The sequence below is a fragment of the Sinohyriopsis cumingii genome, unplaced genomic scaffold (genome assembly GCF_028554795.1).
Source record: "Sinohyriopsis cumingii isolate HCF-2022 unplaced genomic scaffold, ASM2855479v2 utg001542l, whole genome shotgun sequence".
In the NCBI taxonomy this organism is placed as follows: Eukaryota; Metazoa; Mollusca; class Bivalvia; order Unionida; family Unionidae; genus Sinohyriopsis; species Sinohyriopsis cumingii.
The window spans coordinates 260,951-279,313 of NW_028316015.1; the positions used below are offsets into that span (position 1 = coordinate 260,951).

At 34.7% G+C, this 18,363-nt stretch overlaps 1 protein-coding gene across 14 annotated transcripts in view; it reads right to left on the reverse strand.

Annotated features, from left to right (window-relative positions):
• The window catches only part of LOC149771959 (putative sodium-coupled neutral amino acid transporter 12), a 76,246-nt gene that overhangs the window by 12,866 nt on the left and 45,017 nt on the right, over positions 1-18,363 (reverse strand). For all 14 annotated transcript variants that reach the window (XR_016418083.1, XM_089948024.1, XM_089948025.1 and 11 more), the window contains 4 exons: positions 14,949-14,979; positions 8,755-8,854; positions 6,149-6,272; positions 1,322-1,415 (listed from right to left, as the gene is read on the reverse strand). Coding sequence is in view for 13 of the 14 variants with exons in the window: in XM_089948024.1 (XP_089804150.1) it covers positions 1,322-1,415; positions 6,149-6,272; positions 8,755-8,854; positions 14,949-14,979 (349 nt within the window). In the remaining variant the exon portion in view is untranslated. The remainder of the gene's footprint in view (positions 1-1,321; positions 1,416-6,148; positions 6,273-8,754; positions 8,855-14,948; positions 14,980-18,363) is intronic.

The following is an 18,363-nucleotide window of genomic DNA, read 5'->3' on the forward strand; positions in this document are numbered from 1 at the left end:
TTTTCATCAATACTGCAAAGGGATTTTGTTGGTATCACATGAATATTGAACCTCTGAAGTCAAAGACAGCTTGTGAGAGTTGGATAGTCATGTGACTAACCATGCACATGGTGAGTACTAGGTAAAATTTCATTAATGCTGTACTTTCATCTCATCAGTAATCATATTGAACACATTACAAATATTATACTCATAATTTTTAAGAAACAAATCTGTTGATCTGATGCAGGCATAACTCAATGTAAGGTCATTTAAGTTTGCTAAGTCTGCTAGTAAACGTTACCCTATGCCAACACCATGCTGTGTCAGCAAATTCCAACTTTTCAATGGGCAATCTAATCCCACACCAAAACATAAATGTCCAAATATCTAAAATGGGGTAGAAAGGGTCAGAGGAAATTTGGTCAAACCCAAATATTTTTAATCATCATGCTGTCCATTTATGCTTGTTTGGTTCAATAACAAGAGCATCATGTGTCAAAAATCACTCCAAACAAATTAAAAATCATTTTGGACCCTATCATGTATATCTGATGAATTTAAAAAACTCCAAGAGGTATAATCTGTGAAATGTAGTGCCATCTGACCATCCCACACCATTATTTCTGGAATATCTCTGACCGATAATGTTACATGCTGTGGTCCAAAGATGTGTAAGTGTGCGAGTCTGTGTGTCATAGTGTTACATGCAGTGATACTTAGCTTTTTGGGTGTATACATGTATTTTCATGTGTCACTGACAGTAATGTGTGAGTTGCTTTAGGGCCTCAAGGGAAAATAAGGTAAATTAACTGAATTACCCTCATGAAATAAAGAATGATTATTGTCTATTTCTGAAAGGATGTAAAAAGTGTTAAGGTGGACATATTCTAAATACTTGTAATACCATTAACAGAATTTTAGTAGGAGCAGAAGCTGATGATGATAAGGACAATGACATTAATGATAATAATTGGGAAGAAAAGTTGTAATACAAGAAAACCAACAAATTATGGTAAATTTAGGTCATTAAAGTGAATGGGGATCATCAAAGGTTTGAATCATATGTCTTACCACTACCTGGGCCCTGTATACCTCAAAATATTTTGAGCAAAGAACTCAAGTTCAGATTTAAGTCCCAAATATTTAATTGGAATAGAGCTAGAACCATAGAGCTTCCAAACTTGTTGTAATAGGTGTTCTCCTAAACTGCCAATTTCCATTGTGCAGGTGCACCCTAAATATGGTATCTAACTTCAGGGTTTTGTGCCTATGCTAGAATTTCTTGCTCAAAATGTTTAAAGAAGATTGGGTCAAGTGATATGGAAATTCAAGAACATACCTGTCCATCTTGTCAGTGTGGTCAGGATCTGGAGGTACTTGGTTTTCTGGACATTGAAAAAAGTAAGTGGGCCTAGACATACAAGGAATACTGCCTGAAATGTAGAATGAATTCAATCACATAAAGTACTTTTAGAAAAGCAATTTTTTGCACACAATAACTATCTAGATTACTGAATTCCAACTAAATTCTTTACACAGTCTGATACTGATGAAACCTCAGATGAAAATACTTCGGTCGAGTTATGGCCCATTGAAGTAAGTATTAAGTCATTAACATATAAAGTTTACCATTGAGTAAATATATTTATTCCTACTTTCCAACTGCATTGGTCAAAAAGGGCCTCCTGAGAAGGCTATGTGGTCATGAGCTAAGGGTTGGTTCAGTAAAACATATCCTACCACCCCAATGAGAGAAGGCACTTTCAAATTCAGCCAACCCACAACAGAATTTTAAAATATTATAATCCCTCGTCTGATGCATTTTAATTGAATAACATTGCTCCCACCAGAACCATATTATTTTACAGAATTTTTGGCTAGGGGTTAGTAGGCAGAAGAAGTGATTTTAATTTTGGGTTGGGGAACAGAATCAGCTTGAATCACAGCTGACTGAAGGTAACCCACACTGAATTCTATCATATCATATAATGCATGTTTTTATTTGCATTCATTCTCTGTAATCATCTTTAATTTGTCTGTTGTAAGTTTCTGATATCAGATCACAAACTTTCTTATTATCTGTAGATGTTGTGGTTCAGTCACTTGATACCTACTAATTTAATGTCCATAAATATAGATTTTATAAGAGGGGTATCCATTATAATACACAAATCATAAATTTTCAATCTTTACTGAACAATCATTTGTTATTTTAGTAACTGCTATGGTTTGCTACAAAAAAATCAGTTCCTATGCATGTTGCTTTAAATCTGTGTGATAGTTAAACCTTCTTTCAAATGTGTTATGACTCTTAAAATATGTAAAAGAAAGAAGTGAAACCAACAATTTAAGCAAAATCAATAAGCAATTTATTTCTCTACAATACAAAGTGAAAATTCAAGAGACACTTATAGCTTCTGTGAATTAAATTGCAAATAATCTTAAATTTCCATCACAAGTACAAAAATACACTGTTCCAAATGAATTCCAATAGTCTTGAATGTCCTGATATAACACAATGATGCGATCCACAGTATCTTTGAATGAGTTCACAATCATCCAAAGTACTGTGTACAAGACTGAAAGTAAATTAGCACTTCAATAATTCCAATGACTATTTTAATTAAATAATTCCTCTTGAATTTCAACACAACTGTAAATTCTGATTAATAGATTCCAAGAGACTGATCTAAAACAGGAATGAATAAACTGTTTACCAAATCCATATTTATACACATTTTCACTCAACCTACAATGAAAACAAATATGACTAATTCTAACTGATAATTACTCCACCTAGAATATTCTAAACATTTTATTTACAACTTACAATCCTGGACAAAAGTTAAGCACAAAATATAAATTGAACATACATAACAAATAGAGGGTCACATGATGTGATTTCTTTTTCTTGTTTTTTTCAATTCAATTTTTTTGTAAATAGATATTGCATGATTTGAAAGCAAAACATTGAAGAGGTCACATTATTTCTGTCTTTAACACTACAAAATTTATTGCAAGAAAAAATATTTTCAGTGAATGATATGTCTTACTTTTATGCCTTGTTGCACAATTAATATAAAATAAAAAGAAAGAAATAAAGCTTGTCAGACATTGTTAAATCATTGTCCCTATCGACTAATCAGATTATCATAATCATCATTTCTTATCAGTTTTTCTGCCATCAACAGGCCACAATATATCAATTCCTATATATTTCAGCCCAACTGCCCCTCACTGGATGTAGTTAAAATATCTGATTCAATGACTGTCCCTATCCTGATAAAATTATAAATATTGTTTAAAAAAATTAAACTTCACAGGCCAACCCAAATCAGATTAAAAACTGGATGAAAATCATCATCACTTACAAAACAATGATCTACCAGCAACATGAGAGCTCATTTTTAAATGACTACAGGTGTTAGAGAGACCTAAAACACCAAATCCATGTGCTCAAGTGGTCTACGGCACTCTTCTCTACAGATAATTCACACATCTCATCTCTGTCCATGTGAGCTTGAGTCTCAGTTTGACCAATGTGGCTATTTAAGAAACCTTTCCAATTGCTTTTCCAGAGGTCAATGGTTCTTCTAGGTTCTTCCTCCACCAAATATACTGATCACCATGTTTAGCCTATCATGTGCTTAAAATTGGTGTCAAACCATAAAAAACCAAACCAAATCAACTAACTAATCCACAGCAACACCAACAGCAGCAGTACTGTTTCATCATTTTTTTCATCAAAATCCTCAGTAGTTACCAAATGAAACTGTCATCTTAAGGTGAACTATGTTAGGATTCAGCCATTTTGGTTTTCTAGTACATCATATTTTAAACACACATTTGTAAATCTACTTTGATTAATAAGAGGTTAAAACTATGACAGAATGCTTGTTCCATGGCCCAATGGTAGTTTAACAACCAATCATGGCAACTGAAGTATCCAGATATGCAAAGAGTAGCCTACCTGAAAAATGATGCTGTGGCAAGTGCTACTAGACCTCAACCAGCAGTGCAACTCGCATTGTGACAAACACACACTTTAAGGTTAACAGTTACTTAAAATATGCATACTGTGCAAAGTACATTTTTATACGTGCAACTTTTTTAACTAATTTGCAAGAGTTATTCTCCATCACTGCGTTCCTAATGTGCAAACTTATAGACATTTGGCATGATTTGTGCACTCGAATCCTGGCAGAATTTCTCACCACTGTATGTTGATTCACCTCGAGTAAAACTGCTAAGATGGGTTCAATGTGATTTTAAATATATCTTCATTGTTTCCAACAACCCCACCTATGATTTCTGATTCTGTAGTCACAATCCATACCAAAAGTGATTTTCCTAACCAACCCTCCAATGTCAGAATCAAAATAAATTCAAACACAACCTCCTATAAGTTTTTTAATGTGCTGCCCAGGGTGGGGGTGGGGGGAGGAGAATGTTTTATTGGAATAGCCCTAAACACAAATTCATAACCTATATTAGTAAAACAAAAAATGTAGGTCACAATGGTCTTCTTTGGTTCTGAGGTTGCAGTATAAACAGCAATGTATCCAATTATTTGTATAAATTTTCATGACTGGAACATAAACAGTGCCCCCAAAAAAACAAATTTAAAAAAATGTCAATAAGGGCGCAGTACTTATCCTAATGCACCCACTCACCATGTTATATGCTTTTAAGTAGGGAAGCATGTATATAGCATGCCAAATACTTGTGTGATCAAAGCCTGCAAAAGATAGATCACAATAAGCTTCTTTTGCTGTCATGGTGTAATACTAACTCCATGATTCTAGTATGAACAGTGCCTAAAAAATGAACAATAAACACAAAATCTAACCCAAGCTGGTGAAGTACAAGAGATAAGTCATGCTGACTTAACATTGAAAGGGTGTAGTGTTTAACAAGATGCATCCCGTCATCAAGTTTCATGGTTCTAAATTGAACAGTATGTACATCACATGCAAAACAGCCAATGTAGTCAGGAGCTAAATGCGAAACCAAGTAAAATGTGAAATGTGGTCAGTGACTATTTTGTATTTGTGAGGTACTAACAGAGATATATTTAATTGTCATATTTAATAAGTCGAGTATGAGAAGTTAAAAACAAAAATTTTAACCAATTTTAGTGAAGGATGAAATGTGGGTCACAGTGGCCTACACTTGTCATGTGGGTGCTGAAATCATCATGATGCACCCCTTCAAAATATTTAATGATTCCAGGTACAACAATAATGACATGAATGCAAAAATTAAAGCCTAATCTATCAAAATGTGAGATTAGGTAACTCTGATCTTTTGTTGCAAGGATGTTGTAATAATAAAGATGCACACAATCATCTGGGTCGATGATTCTAGCATGAACAGTGCTTGATACTGAACCCAGATAAGAGAACCATGAAATACTGGTCACAGTAACCAACATCTGTGATAAGGTTGTAGTACCAGTTAAAATTCAATACATCACAATTCCAGGAATAACAGTATGCTTACAGGGTGCAAAAACCCTATTGGTCATTAGCTAAATGCAAAACCTTAAAATATACCAGTAAAATGTGCAATGTAGGTCATGGCGACCTTTGTTGTAAGAACAAAGATGCATACATTGTTGATTCTAGCTTGAACAGGGCTCCATAAATAAAATTAAAACACACAATTTAACCTAAGTCAGTGAATCATGAAAAATGAGTCACAGTGTCCTACTTTAGTGACAAGGGTGTGATACTCATCTAGAATTCACTAAATTTCATTATTCCACAGAAACAATATGCATACAGTGTGCAAAAAGCCTGAGCTAAATGCAAAAACTTAACTACAAATGTGGATGTATAAAATTATTCCCCCCCAATGTACATGTACAAAATTATCCCCTCTAGTCTCATCCTCAGTGGGTAAGTACTATGAAACCCACTTCAAACTGTTGGCTACAACCTATAAACGTTAAGAAAGAATGACTGACATTCAGTAAGGCTGTACAAATGCATATGCATTTATATGCATGGCTTCTGATAATGGGGTCATAGTGGTGGGTAATACAATTGCTTTCCTCTACTTCATAGAAGAGTTCAAAAGCAACAAAAACTGGAATAAAATGGTAAACTGCATTTACTCCAGAGGTGTAGTCAGCGTACCATCTGAAAATTAAACCATCACTTACAACGAATATCCTGTATGCATCAGCTCTAGTGAGACTTGTGCTAGTCCAGCAAGGGTCAGAGTCGGTCAGGTTACCATTGCAGTAGGATGTTCCATTTGTTTTATTGGGTGTCAGACGATATGTACTGTAAATGAATAAATAACTCAATAGAAAGAATATTTGATAATGCACTATTGTGCCATTACAGATAAATTGTCTGAGTCACTATGAAGCCACCTTTAAGTTACCAGGTTACAACATCCTGTTTCCACAAAATTTCACTTCACACACATACTACTTGCTTGAAGTGTTAAATCATGACCAACAAAAGATACTTCAAACAAACCACAAAATGTTCTCTCTTCCAGTTCCAATAAATTTTCCTACACACAGTTTCATCAGTGTATTTAACCATATCATTTCAGTTTCTGGTTCAATAAATTTTAAAAAGATCAGATAAAATCCAAATATAAAATGTTTTGTTCAAGAAAATGTGCCACAACTTAACTGACAATGATATACCTCGGCTATTATTCCTCTTTAATCAATGGAAAAGACAGCCACCAATCTTGAAAATTCAACAACTTCATTATGCATGGATATACTTCAGCAAGGAATGTGTGTTTTATATTTTTAAGTAGCTTTAACAATTTTTCAGTCATATCACTATGACATCTGCAGTTTGACAGTTTATAGTGACGTCTAGCAGCGGGGCATCATGCCGCAGCCATGTAGCATGATGTCCCACCCAGACACATTATCCCGACACTAGGCCGACCAGTCCTAACACTAACCTCCTAATGCTGAGCGCCAAGCGAGGCAGCTGTTAGTACCATTTTTGTAAGTCTTTGGTTTGACTCGACCGGGGATCGAACCCATGACCTCCCGCATCCGAGGCGGACACTCTAACCACTAGGCCACCAGAGCAGTCAACAAGGAAAGAGGCATCTGTATAAGTATAGTATGAATATGAGAATTCAGTTTTCACTTTGACTGTCCTGGAAACCCATACACATCAAAACTCATAGATTCTATTCCCATTTTCAACCTCAGTTAGCCAACCCACCAATAAACATGGTCATAATTTTGACATGATTCTTCATAAACCTGACAATAATGTTCTATAGTCTTCATTCCTGCCCAGTTGATCTGCATTTTAGTGTTTCACAAGGCTATGTTCTCAGCCCTGTTCACTTCTTTCTGTACATTCAACCATTCTCAAGTTTTATATATCAACATCCGGGGTCTCACCAACTGTATGCTGACAACACTCAAATATCCAAATCTAACTGCCTAGATGAAGTTGAGGTTACCATCCAAGGCATAGAGAGGTGTATTTTCAATATGAATATTCATGGATGACATGTAACAAACTGCAGATAAATGATGATAAACTTAAGCCATCCTGATTAACATGCAAAGACTTTCTCATTCACATCCTTTACTTCAAATAATAAGTATCTGCAATACGAACATCAACTTCACACAGTTATTACAAAACTTAGGTGTCAGTCTCTATAGCACTCTCCCATTACACCAACATGTCATGAACATATGCAAGGCTGCATATCTGGAGTTGAGACACATCAGCTCCATTCACAATTCTTTTTGGTTGATGCCACTAAAACACTTGCGTGTTCCTTAGTATTTTCAAGACTGGACAATTGTAATTCACTTCTATTGGGTTTGTTTCATTATCCAGTACAGAAACTTTAATGAGTTCAAAGCACATCTGCTAGGATTATCCTTAGAGTAAGAAAAACTGAGCACACCTCCCCCTGCTCTGTAACCTCCACTAGCTACCTGTTTGATCCAGAATCAAACACAAAATCTGTTCACTATGCTACATTTTGCTGACTTGCTTCAATCCAATGAATATACCTATCTGACCTCACCAATGTGTACACCTCATCTAGAAACTTAAGCTCCTCTTCCAACACTCACATTCTTATTGTTCCCACTATTCAAATGAAGTCAAATGGACAACATTCTTTTGCGTACCAGGGCCCAGCTACATGGAACAAATTGCCCATTGATTTTAGACACAATGATATCATTTAAGTGTGCTCTTAAAACTCATCTATTTTGACTACAAGAGCAGACAAGCTCAGCCAATCAATATGAACCCTTCCTCTTGTCACTATTTTGAATTTCATGGCTATATCTAACATTGTTCCATCCAATCCAGGAATCAATCAGATGTGATTTTCACTCATTCAAAGTTTCATTTGCCTTGGTAATGTGAATTGACTAAACAAATATTATCAACCTTTGTTTTGGACTAATCATGTTAAATAAACTGAATGAAAAATCCACTATAACAGGTAATATGAAATAATTTTACCTGTTATGCATTGATGCATGCATGTGAATTTCAAATGAGCAAATGAGTGAAAGTCTTATTTAACTGGTTGCACAGAAAGCACTGATCTGACAAAAGTGGACTATCTTCAAAATTTGAGATGTATAGATAGAGATGGATGGGAGGACAGAAATATTGGTGGATGACTGTGAAGGGATGATTATACAGATGAATGGCTGGAACAGAGGCAGCAAGAGATAGAAAGGAATGACTATGTCAGGAAGTAGAATGTGTTAACAACTTTTCCAAAGAAAAGCCATCTCACCATGCTACATCCCTGATGGACTTTGGTACAGCAGCTCCATAAATTGCCAGGTCCCCATAAAGGTAAACAACTATACACAAGTTAAACAGATTCTCACCCACTGTAAAGGAATAAAATTCATTAGATGACACTAACCCAATTTTGGTGCATGTATGCCAACCATAACAGAATGAGTCATGCTGAAATGAAGATTTTTTTACTTCCAACCCCCTCGACACAGTAGTGTATCAAAAAACAATATTTTCAGTACTCATTGAAAAGAAGAAAAGAAAGAAAGGAAACCTCCACTTTAATACATGCCCATAACATGTATAAATGATAAACAGTCCTGCTTAGATCACATATAAAACTATCAATGGGGTAATTTATACAGCAAATCATCATAGACGCAATTAAAAAACAAAGAGGTCAGGTATAAACAACCCCCATTTCACATATTACTTAACTGGCTGACAATAGCTAGGGATGTGTTAAGTCCCTTAAAGACTTGTGGGGGGGGTGCATTTTGTGCTAATTTGCATAGGTAAAGTTCACAAAATGGAACAACCTGATTCTTTTTAAGTTATAAATAAATCAAAGAGATATACCTGTTGAAGAGCAAAATTATTACATATCATTGCCTTGAATGGGAACATATGAGTCATCTGTATTAAAGTTGACTGACAAGTTTATGAACAGTGGCAATGTTTCTTTGAAGTCAGATTTGCTCTATGTACAAAATACAAAGCATGATTATTTCAGTTGTTGAATAGTGCTCAAGTATGATTCATTTTTTTAAGGTGATTCATAAAGTATTAAGATATCCACAAATCAAGCAAAGCCCAGCAAAACTATATAGCAGAGCTCCAGAGAAGTTTGAACAACAGTACCATACAGTCTATAGTGAGCACAAAGATGAAAACTAACAACCTATGCATTACCTCCAAACCCATAAATTAACTTCTCAGAACAGCAAACATGGCATCAAATTAGGCATATAGTTTGCCACACAAAATAAGATGTTTTTATTTAATGTCAGTGTGAATGTGATTATGTATTTACATATATACTATGTGTATGGAGATGCTATTTGAATGTGTCAAAGTGAATGTTGTTGTTGTGGGGTTTAAACACCATTTTTCATCACGATAGGCTATACATGGCGGCCAGTATTAATGGTGGAGGAAGAATCCGGGAAAACCCCGGAAAGAACCACCGACCCACGAGAAGCTACTGGCAAGTTTTCTCACAAAGTGAATGTGATTACATATATATCATGTGTATGGAGATGCTATCTGTGTCAGTGTGAATGTGATTATGTGTTTACATATATATTATGTCTACAGAGATGCTATTTGAGTGTGTCAGTGTGAATGTGATTATGTGTTTACATATATATCATGTGTATGGAGATGCTATTTGTGTCAGTGTGAATGTGATTATGTGTTTACATATATATCATGTGTATGGAGATGCTATTTGAGTGTGTCAATGTGAATGTGATTATGTGTTTACATATATATCATGTGTATGGAGAAGCTATCTGTGTCAGTGTGAATGTGATTATGTGTTTACATATATATGATGTGTATGGAGATGCTATTTGTGTCAGTGTGAATGTGATTATGTGTTTACATGTATATTATGTCTACGGAGATGCTATTTGAGTGTGTCAGTGTGAATATGATTATGTGTTTACATATATATTATGTCTACGGAGATGCTATTTGAGTGTGTCAGTGTGAATGTGATTATGTGTTTACATATATGTGTATGGAGATGCTATCTGAGCGTGTCAAAGTGAATGTGATTATGTGTTTACATAAATATCATGTCAACGGAGATGCTATTTGAGTGTGTCAGTGTGAATGTGATTATGTGTTCACATATTTATTATGTGTATGGAGATGCTATTTGAGTGTGTCAGTATGAATGTGAGTTTACATATGTGTATGGAGATTCTATTTGAGATGTTAAGTGTCCCTAATATTTCTTTCTTGGAAGTGTATTAAATGCTTTGAATAAAACAAGTTATTTTCTTTTATTCATATTTGAATTTCCAATAATTTTATATAGGCTTATTCTCAATTGGATGACCTGGCGGTCACATGCACTGACCCCTATTGGGACCTAAAAACACATTTTATGATTCTCAAAAGGCCACTAACACTGCCTGGGAATATGGCTGGTATTGTCCAACTCAGGCATCTGAAACCTTTTGGAACTACTGTGCCAGGTCCACTCACTTGGTGAGTGCTGCATGCCAAGTTATTTTTGTCCCTTCAATTTAATATTTTCATTTAGTACATACTGTACAAAAATACAATTCATACTACATCCCTTTTGGAAAAGCCTAGTGTGCTACCATTCGCAAATGTCTCCTAGGTTGCCAACATCTGATCTAACCTTTTCCATGCTTTAGTAATTATTTCCTCTATGTGCATATCCCAAAGATTCTTACATCCAGTGTTAGGTCAAAGCATTTGTGAGAAGTGACATTTCTAATAACCATATTGTTCTTTGAAAGCTATGTGATGTTCTTTTCAAGATTTTTTGGATATGGTTCAGCTCCATCTGGATTGAAATGAACTAGCCATTGATCAGTCCACAAACTGATTTTAAGTAGGTCTTCATTCAAAACACCAGTAGCCAGGGTTTGGTGCTCAATAACAACTTAAGCTGATGTATCAACAGACAGTCTTACAGAATACCTGTCTACCTCCTAGAGAGTGCTGTTTTGTTTTTTCAAAACTCAAATCCTATGTTGGAGGGGGCGGGCAGTGTGCACCACTCAAAAAAGTGACATCGTACAACTGAAAGTTATCTATCCATATAAGCCAATAGAAAATCACAGAAATTTTTAATCTGAATAAAAGAAAATTACATCTTTTTTCTTTCAAGAACTAAATGCATTCAAAAATTTTTTTAAAAATGGTAGACTTAGAATTATCAAATATCATCAACAAAAATTCACCAACATTTACAAAATCACAACTACAGTCATAAAAATTAATACACATGAAGTTTCTGTCTTTAAAATCTAACGGACAGTGGAATACATTCTAAACTTGATAATCTCTGCTGCTCTGAAGAGAGTTTGAAGGTAATGCAACCATCATTTGCATTCATCCTTACACTCATTATAGACTGGTTAGTACTCTTGTTCAAACTTTCCCAAAGATCTTGTCGGTTTAATTTTTCTCAGCAGAGAAAATTATTGTTCTGTGTCTCTATTGCTGTAAAGGAATTTCAAAATATGCCAGTCTAAAAAATGATCTGCAACTGCAAATGGTAGAAATTGCTGAAAAATGCTTGAGCTCTTGTGACAAGGTATGTCAATGATCATATAAACAAGTTAATTACTTCTGGGACTGAGCACTGCATTCATGTATCGTCCTACTGCTAGGTGGTATTGCTATGACAATAGATGATTAATGTTGATAAGGTATTTGCAGTATGTTCATAGAATATAATGCTCCCCTTGTTGCTGCGCTTCACAAAGGCAAACTCAACCAAAAGTTCTGACATTTTGTTTTGCTGGGCTTTGCGCACCTTGCAGATGACTCATCCTTCTTTAAATCACAGGTTAATTTTGACATTTTGCTTTTAAAAATGAATGATATATGTACATTATATCGACTACCAAAAATAATGTTATCCTTTGTATATACAGTGTAAAATCAGACTTCAAAGAATTCTTGCCACTCATAATGAACATGCCAATAAACGTTTAGTTATTATAGCTTTAACATTCTCATTCAAGGCAATGATGTGTAATAGCTTTGTTCTTCAGCACACATATCTTCAATCAGGTAACTTCAAATGAATTGGGATCTTCTGCTTGTTGTATTTTACCAATGTAAATTAGCCCAAAAGGCTCTCCCACAGAAGTACTTAAATGACCTAACATGACATCACCCTAGCTATTGATGGCTAATTAAGTAATCTGTCAAATGGTGGCTGTTTATCCCTGAATGCCCTACCATTTAATTGCCTCTGGGACAATCAACTGTATAAATTACCCAGGGCTAAGCAAATCCCATAACCTGACGTCCCGGACTAGTAATTTTTGAAGTCAGGCAGGTAAAATTTTCCAGTTCGCTACTCCGGGACAAGTGCTTTTTAAAAAAGTCAGGCTAGTCCTTATTTTCGTGCTTTAATCACTATATCTACCTTTATTTGGCCAATCATGCCCTCCAGGCATACTGAATACTTGATTCTACCCCTCTTCGTGTATACATTTACATCCTGTTACCGCTTGACTGCATATTGGGCTAAGCGACCAAATTATCGGCAAATCAAACCACGTCAAACAAAAGAAAGCCAGTGTGATCAATTAACAGTGTTGTAAGCAGTTTTGTTGCAATGAGTTTACTCAATCTAGATCATAACGAGCGGCTCACTATGATTTTAATCCAGCGAGTCAATGTAATTAAATTAATGAAAGGTACTTTACCGACATCAGTGTTGGTTTCCTTTATGAACTGATTAAATGACAGTAATGAATCTTTAATTTATAATTGATTATACTGATGATTAACTTCCATGTGCGATATTGTGTTTGAAGCAAAACAATTATGCTAATTAATGAACTGTTTCAGTTCGTAATTAAAAGAGAAAATTGTTATGATCACTTTATAAGTAGTTGTCAAGCAAGCTGATACTCTGTGGATAAAATGAGTTTGCTAAATTATTTTCGCAAGGAAGGGAAATAAAATACCCCATCAAAAATTTCAAAATAAATTTTTGATAACAAATTCTGTAACTAAACAACAACACACAGCATATCTGATGGGGTACACACATATATAAAGCACCTTTGTTCTTTTTTTTGGAAGTGGGGGGGACATCTGTCTGGTGCCCCCCCCCCCCCCCCGAAGGTAATAACGGCGATTCGGAGAAGACTTCTTTAAGGAATTCCTTAAACCAAAAGAGTTTACAAATGCTAATGAACATTTCTGCAAATGGACCAGAGCTTGAGGACTTTAACCCAGACACAGCTATCAACTGCTGGCTTAGTGCTGGTGCAGGTGGCACACATATACATGGACATATTTTCAAATCCATCAGCTAAAACATATATACATGAACCTGAAGAAGTGAAATTTACAACCAATGTTTTTGAAAAATTAAATTCTTCTAAGAAATAATAATGTTGTATATTATTTCGTTGGTGTTTTTTCTTTTCTATGGATTAAACCAAAAGAGTTTACAAATGCTAATGAACATTTCTGCAAATGGACCAGAGCTTGAGGACTTTAACCCAAACACAGCTATCAAATGCTGGCTTCATCAAATCTCGGCAAGTGATTGCCATTTTGGGACCAGTGAAAAGTAAGGTGAGACTAGTGAAGAGTAAGGTGGGACTAGTGAAGAGAAAGGCAGGACTAGTGAATTTTCTGAAACCACTTGTCCTGGACTAATGGTCAAAAAAAATAGTTGCTCAGCCCTGTTACCCAAGGATAGTTTTAAATGAGCACTAAAGAAAGACTGTTTATACAGGCTACAAGTTATAAGCATATATTACAGTGGTAAAGAATAGTCTCTCTTTATCATTATGTTGCTTTGCTTTTTGTTGCTGCTAAAATACCCCCCCCAAAAAAAAAAAATATTTTTCCAAACATGATCTTGTTATGGCAGGTATGTTATAATGGGCTGAACTGCAGTGACATTATCATTAAATTAAAAATAACAATGGTCAAAATATTGTTGGTGTTAGGTACAACCTTTTACAACATTTTTTTACATTCCATTTAAAAGATAATTTAAAAACCATTTAAATAGTCTTCCATCAATTAAAATATTTCTAAGTTTACAAAGCATATAAACTTTAGATCTACTGTAATATTATACCAAAGCTTCAGTTGAATGCAACCAATATGTGGAAGATATGTGATATTTAAAAACTTTAATAAAAAATGTTGCTTAACTGAGCAAGACAGGCAAGACTCGAACATCTAGCATATCACAGCATACATGTACACTTTTAAGGGCTATATTATCACAGTTTTACTTGTATGCAGATGTAGAAGCTAAATGGCTTTCAGAAATAAAATACTTTAATATTGCAACTGGCTGTTAAGTGACTAATAAATCTCACCATGTTTAGATGAATCAAATCTCTAGACCTCTTTAAACTTTCATAATTTATAGTACCTTTATTTCTCTAGCAATAGACGTAACATGAGCTTTTTATCTATGTTCTCAATTGTTACCTTTGTTGTAAAACATGGATGCCATTTGTCCCTGAAAACAAGATTGAATCAAAATTTTAGAACATGCTTTAATATATTTTCATTGTTCACATTTCACATCATAAGGCAATGTTGAAATCTGAAAATCATAAAATATTATTTTTCGGGAATTACAATGAAATTTTGCTATTCTACTTTTTGAAGGAAATTTAATTTAATCTGAGTAATCTGAAGAATTTGTTTGATTTTACTAATCTTTTGGAATAAGGTTTTATTAAATTTAGTAAATTTCACCTATCATACAATAATATTACATAACTTCCTTTTTAAGTGTTTAACAGCAAATCTTTTTGAGGTTACATAAGTTTCAGCAACATTACAGATTTTAAATGATCTTCAAGATTTCCAAAATGGACCAGAAATAACTCATGGTAGCACCAAACAGTTTCATATGACTGGCCATCCCAGAAAGTTTTACAGAAGAAACATCCCTCGTTATTTAGTCACTGTGGTATCAAGAATTGACTGCTTTTAATGGGGAAAGGTAATTAACTGCCATTTCCTTTGCAAGATATAACCAATTATAAAAGGTGCCATTAAAACCAAGAATAACAAAAAAGCAAATAAAATAATAAATCATTTGCAGAAGGGAATAATTTCAGTGCTGAAACATGTTTTTAGCTAGCCATGCATGAGCAGTTGCTGATTTTCTCCTAGCTGTTTTTAAGCATTTCCTGGAAATTTTCAATGTGAGTGATTTCATGAGAAATCGGTCTCTTCATGGTTGATTTTCCTCTTTACTGTGTAGTATCAGGGATGCAATCGTCAATATCATATGGATTAGATATCTCCAATTTTGCTCAGTATTGGATCTATATGGGGTTAAAATTGACTAATATACAGTGTGACCCCACTATAACATGGTAGTTGGGAGCCATAGAACCCGACCACGTTATAGACCGAACTGTGTAATAAGCAACCAGGTCAGTTAGCTAAAGAAAATTATGCATGTACCCAAAACAAATGCGGGGAGGTGTAGGTAATAAATGCGGGCGGTAAAATGCGTGCTTCAGCGGCACAGTTACCATCTTAAATCTATGCAGATTAAATGAGAAATATACCTGTAGTGAAAACAGAGAAGACATATATAACAGTTTACTTTATTTAGAGAACCATGAATTGGTACACATACGTGAATAATTTTTATATATACATGTCTGATGTATAGCATGAATAGTATCAACACCGTGTACTCAACCGCAAACCACATCATATACATTGAATCCACAATACAAGTGATTCCATCGAAAATATGCACACACACAGCTTTAAAATATTCAATAATTTTGTCACAGGTCATATTGGTCTGAATTCAGTGGAAAAATATAGTACAATCACATAATGAATAACGAAGCACATTTACTTTTCAGTACATCCCAAGTTGGTAAAAGTTAGTTTGCATTTTAAGCCGCTGTTGGTAGCGTTCGTAAGCATAAACTTTTTCCCTACAAAAAGAAAACTATCACAGCAGTTAACGTGTTCCAGTCACATTGGAATATGCAAAAATCCATCAGATTTCATCACTTTTATTTAAGTTTGGTACTGACTTCCTTTGATGAAAGTTCTATGTTTTTATTGAAAGACTGTAGTCGGCTTTCTTTGATAAAGGATGCATGCATTATTGAAGTCACCACTAAAGGACAGCTTTGGAGAACCAAACAAATGCCCATGTCTTATTGTGGCAGCAACATCAAATAATTGTATTGCATGATTGAGACTGATTTTTTTCTCCACTTGCCGAGTACATTTTCATAACAATCGGTGCTTCAAAGGTAATCTGTTTCCTTTGAAATTTCAGCAATTTTATCTGGGTACATTTTTAAAAAGGAATTGCCCATCGTCTGGACTATTCTAGTTACTGTCCCTCCATGCCTATTGAATAAACCAATAAGTAAGATGTAGTATTTTTTTTTTTTTACATTTGTGGTAGCAGCATGGTGCTGTCTTCCACGCATGCATCTGAAAATTAACAAAGGGTCAACGGACGATAGAGACACAGGTGTTCTGGTTTGATGACAGGGATTATTACAGAAAATGTGAGTGTTCTGAAGGACTTAATTCTGAGTGAAAAGAAGAGGAATTTTACTTACCATCCACATACAAATGTCAGTCTTTGTAAATATATTAATTACTAGCGAGCTGCCAAAAATCTGATGAAAGATAGATTACGAGACAATGCCTCGTCCGGTTGATCTGTTACCAGAAATGTCAACAACAAAAAAAGCAGATATTTCAGAACATACAGTACTCGTGCTAGATGTCATGATAAGCGGATTATAATATAACAATGCGCTGTTTAGATGGTTTGTCAATATGGACAAAGAATTTGTTTATGTAACAATATACAAATTTCAGTGCATTTTATATCCAGTTTGCGACTTCCTTTCATGGGTTCTCTGAATTTCTACAATCCAAACCTGATGGTTGTATATAAAAGTTTAAACAGCCAACAACGTCGCCAATAAAAAAAAATCGCCACATGGTATGTTTTGCTGCCAATAAGGAAAACCACTCCAAATTCACAACACTGGCAAAGACCTACGCGATCCCAGAATAAACTTTTTATGCGTTATTTTTCATACTTTTAAGAAGAAAAAAATACTCTTTCGTGCATGAGAAAAATACGTATAAAATTTCAGAAACCATGCCACAATCGTCTTGTATTATTCATATGTGATCTCTTCCCCAAAATGATAATAAAATGTTTACGGTTTTTTTTGTATTTTTTTGTGTAATTACAAATAGTCTAGCATCCATTGTTACTAATGTAGTTGATGTTATCAGTCATCTCTCTTATCTGGGAACAAGAGACCCTGAAGGGTCTGACACTCTACTGGGTGAAAACAATTATCGAGGAATTCAAGATAAGACCATTTCTTCCTTTTAACTGTCAAAGGTTGAAATCTCAGATATTTTTCAGCAATAACAAAATTTTCAAATGAGCTGCTGTAGCACACATATTAGATGTCAGCTTGGCACAATTTTCATTTAGGACAAAATGGACATAATTAGAAATGTTTTGTACAAAAAACATTGATATAACGATAATCCATTCACAAAGAGTAACTGTGACAAGATTTTTAAGACAGTCATCTTGGCAGCCATATTGGATGTATGACTGACACCATCTTAATTTTTAAGCAAACTAGGTATCATAAAAGGTCATTGCTGTAAACCCCATGTTGACACAGTCACCCATTTGGACAGGAGTAAAGATAATAATATTTTCAAGATATGACTTTCTATTCAGGAGTAGCAATAACACTTGATGTCAGAACAGCACCATTTTAAGTTAAGACCAACTGGACATCACAATAAGTCTTCTGGTGAAAACCCCACATCAGTATGACTATTGATAAGATTTAAGATGGCTACT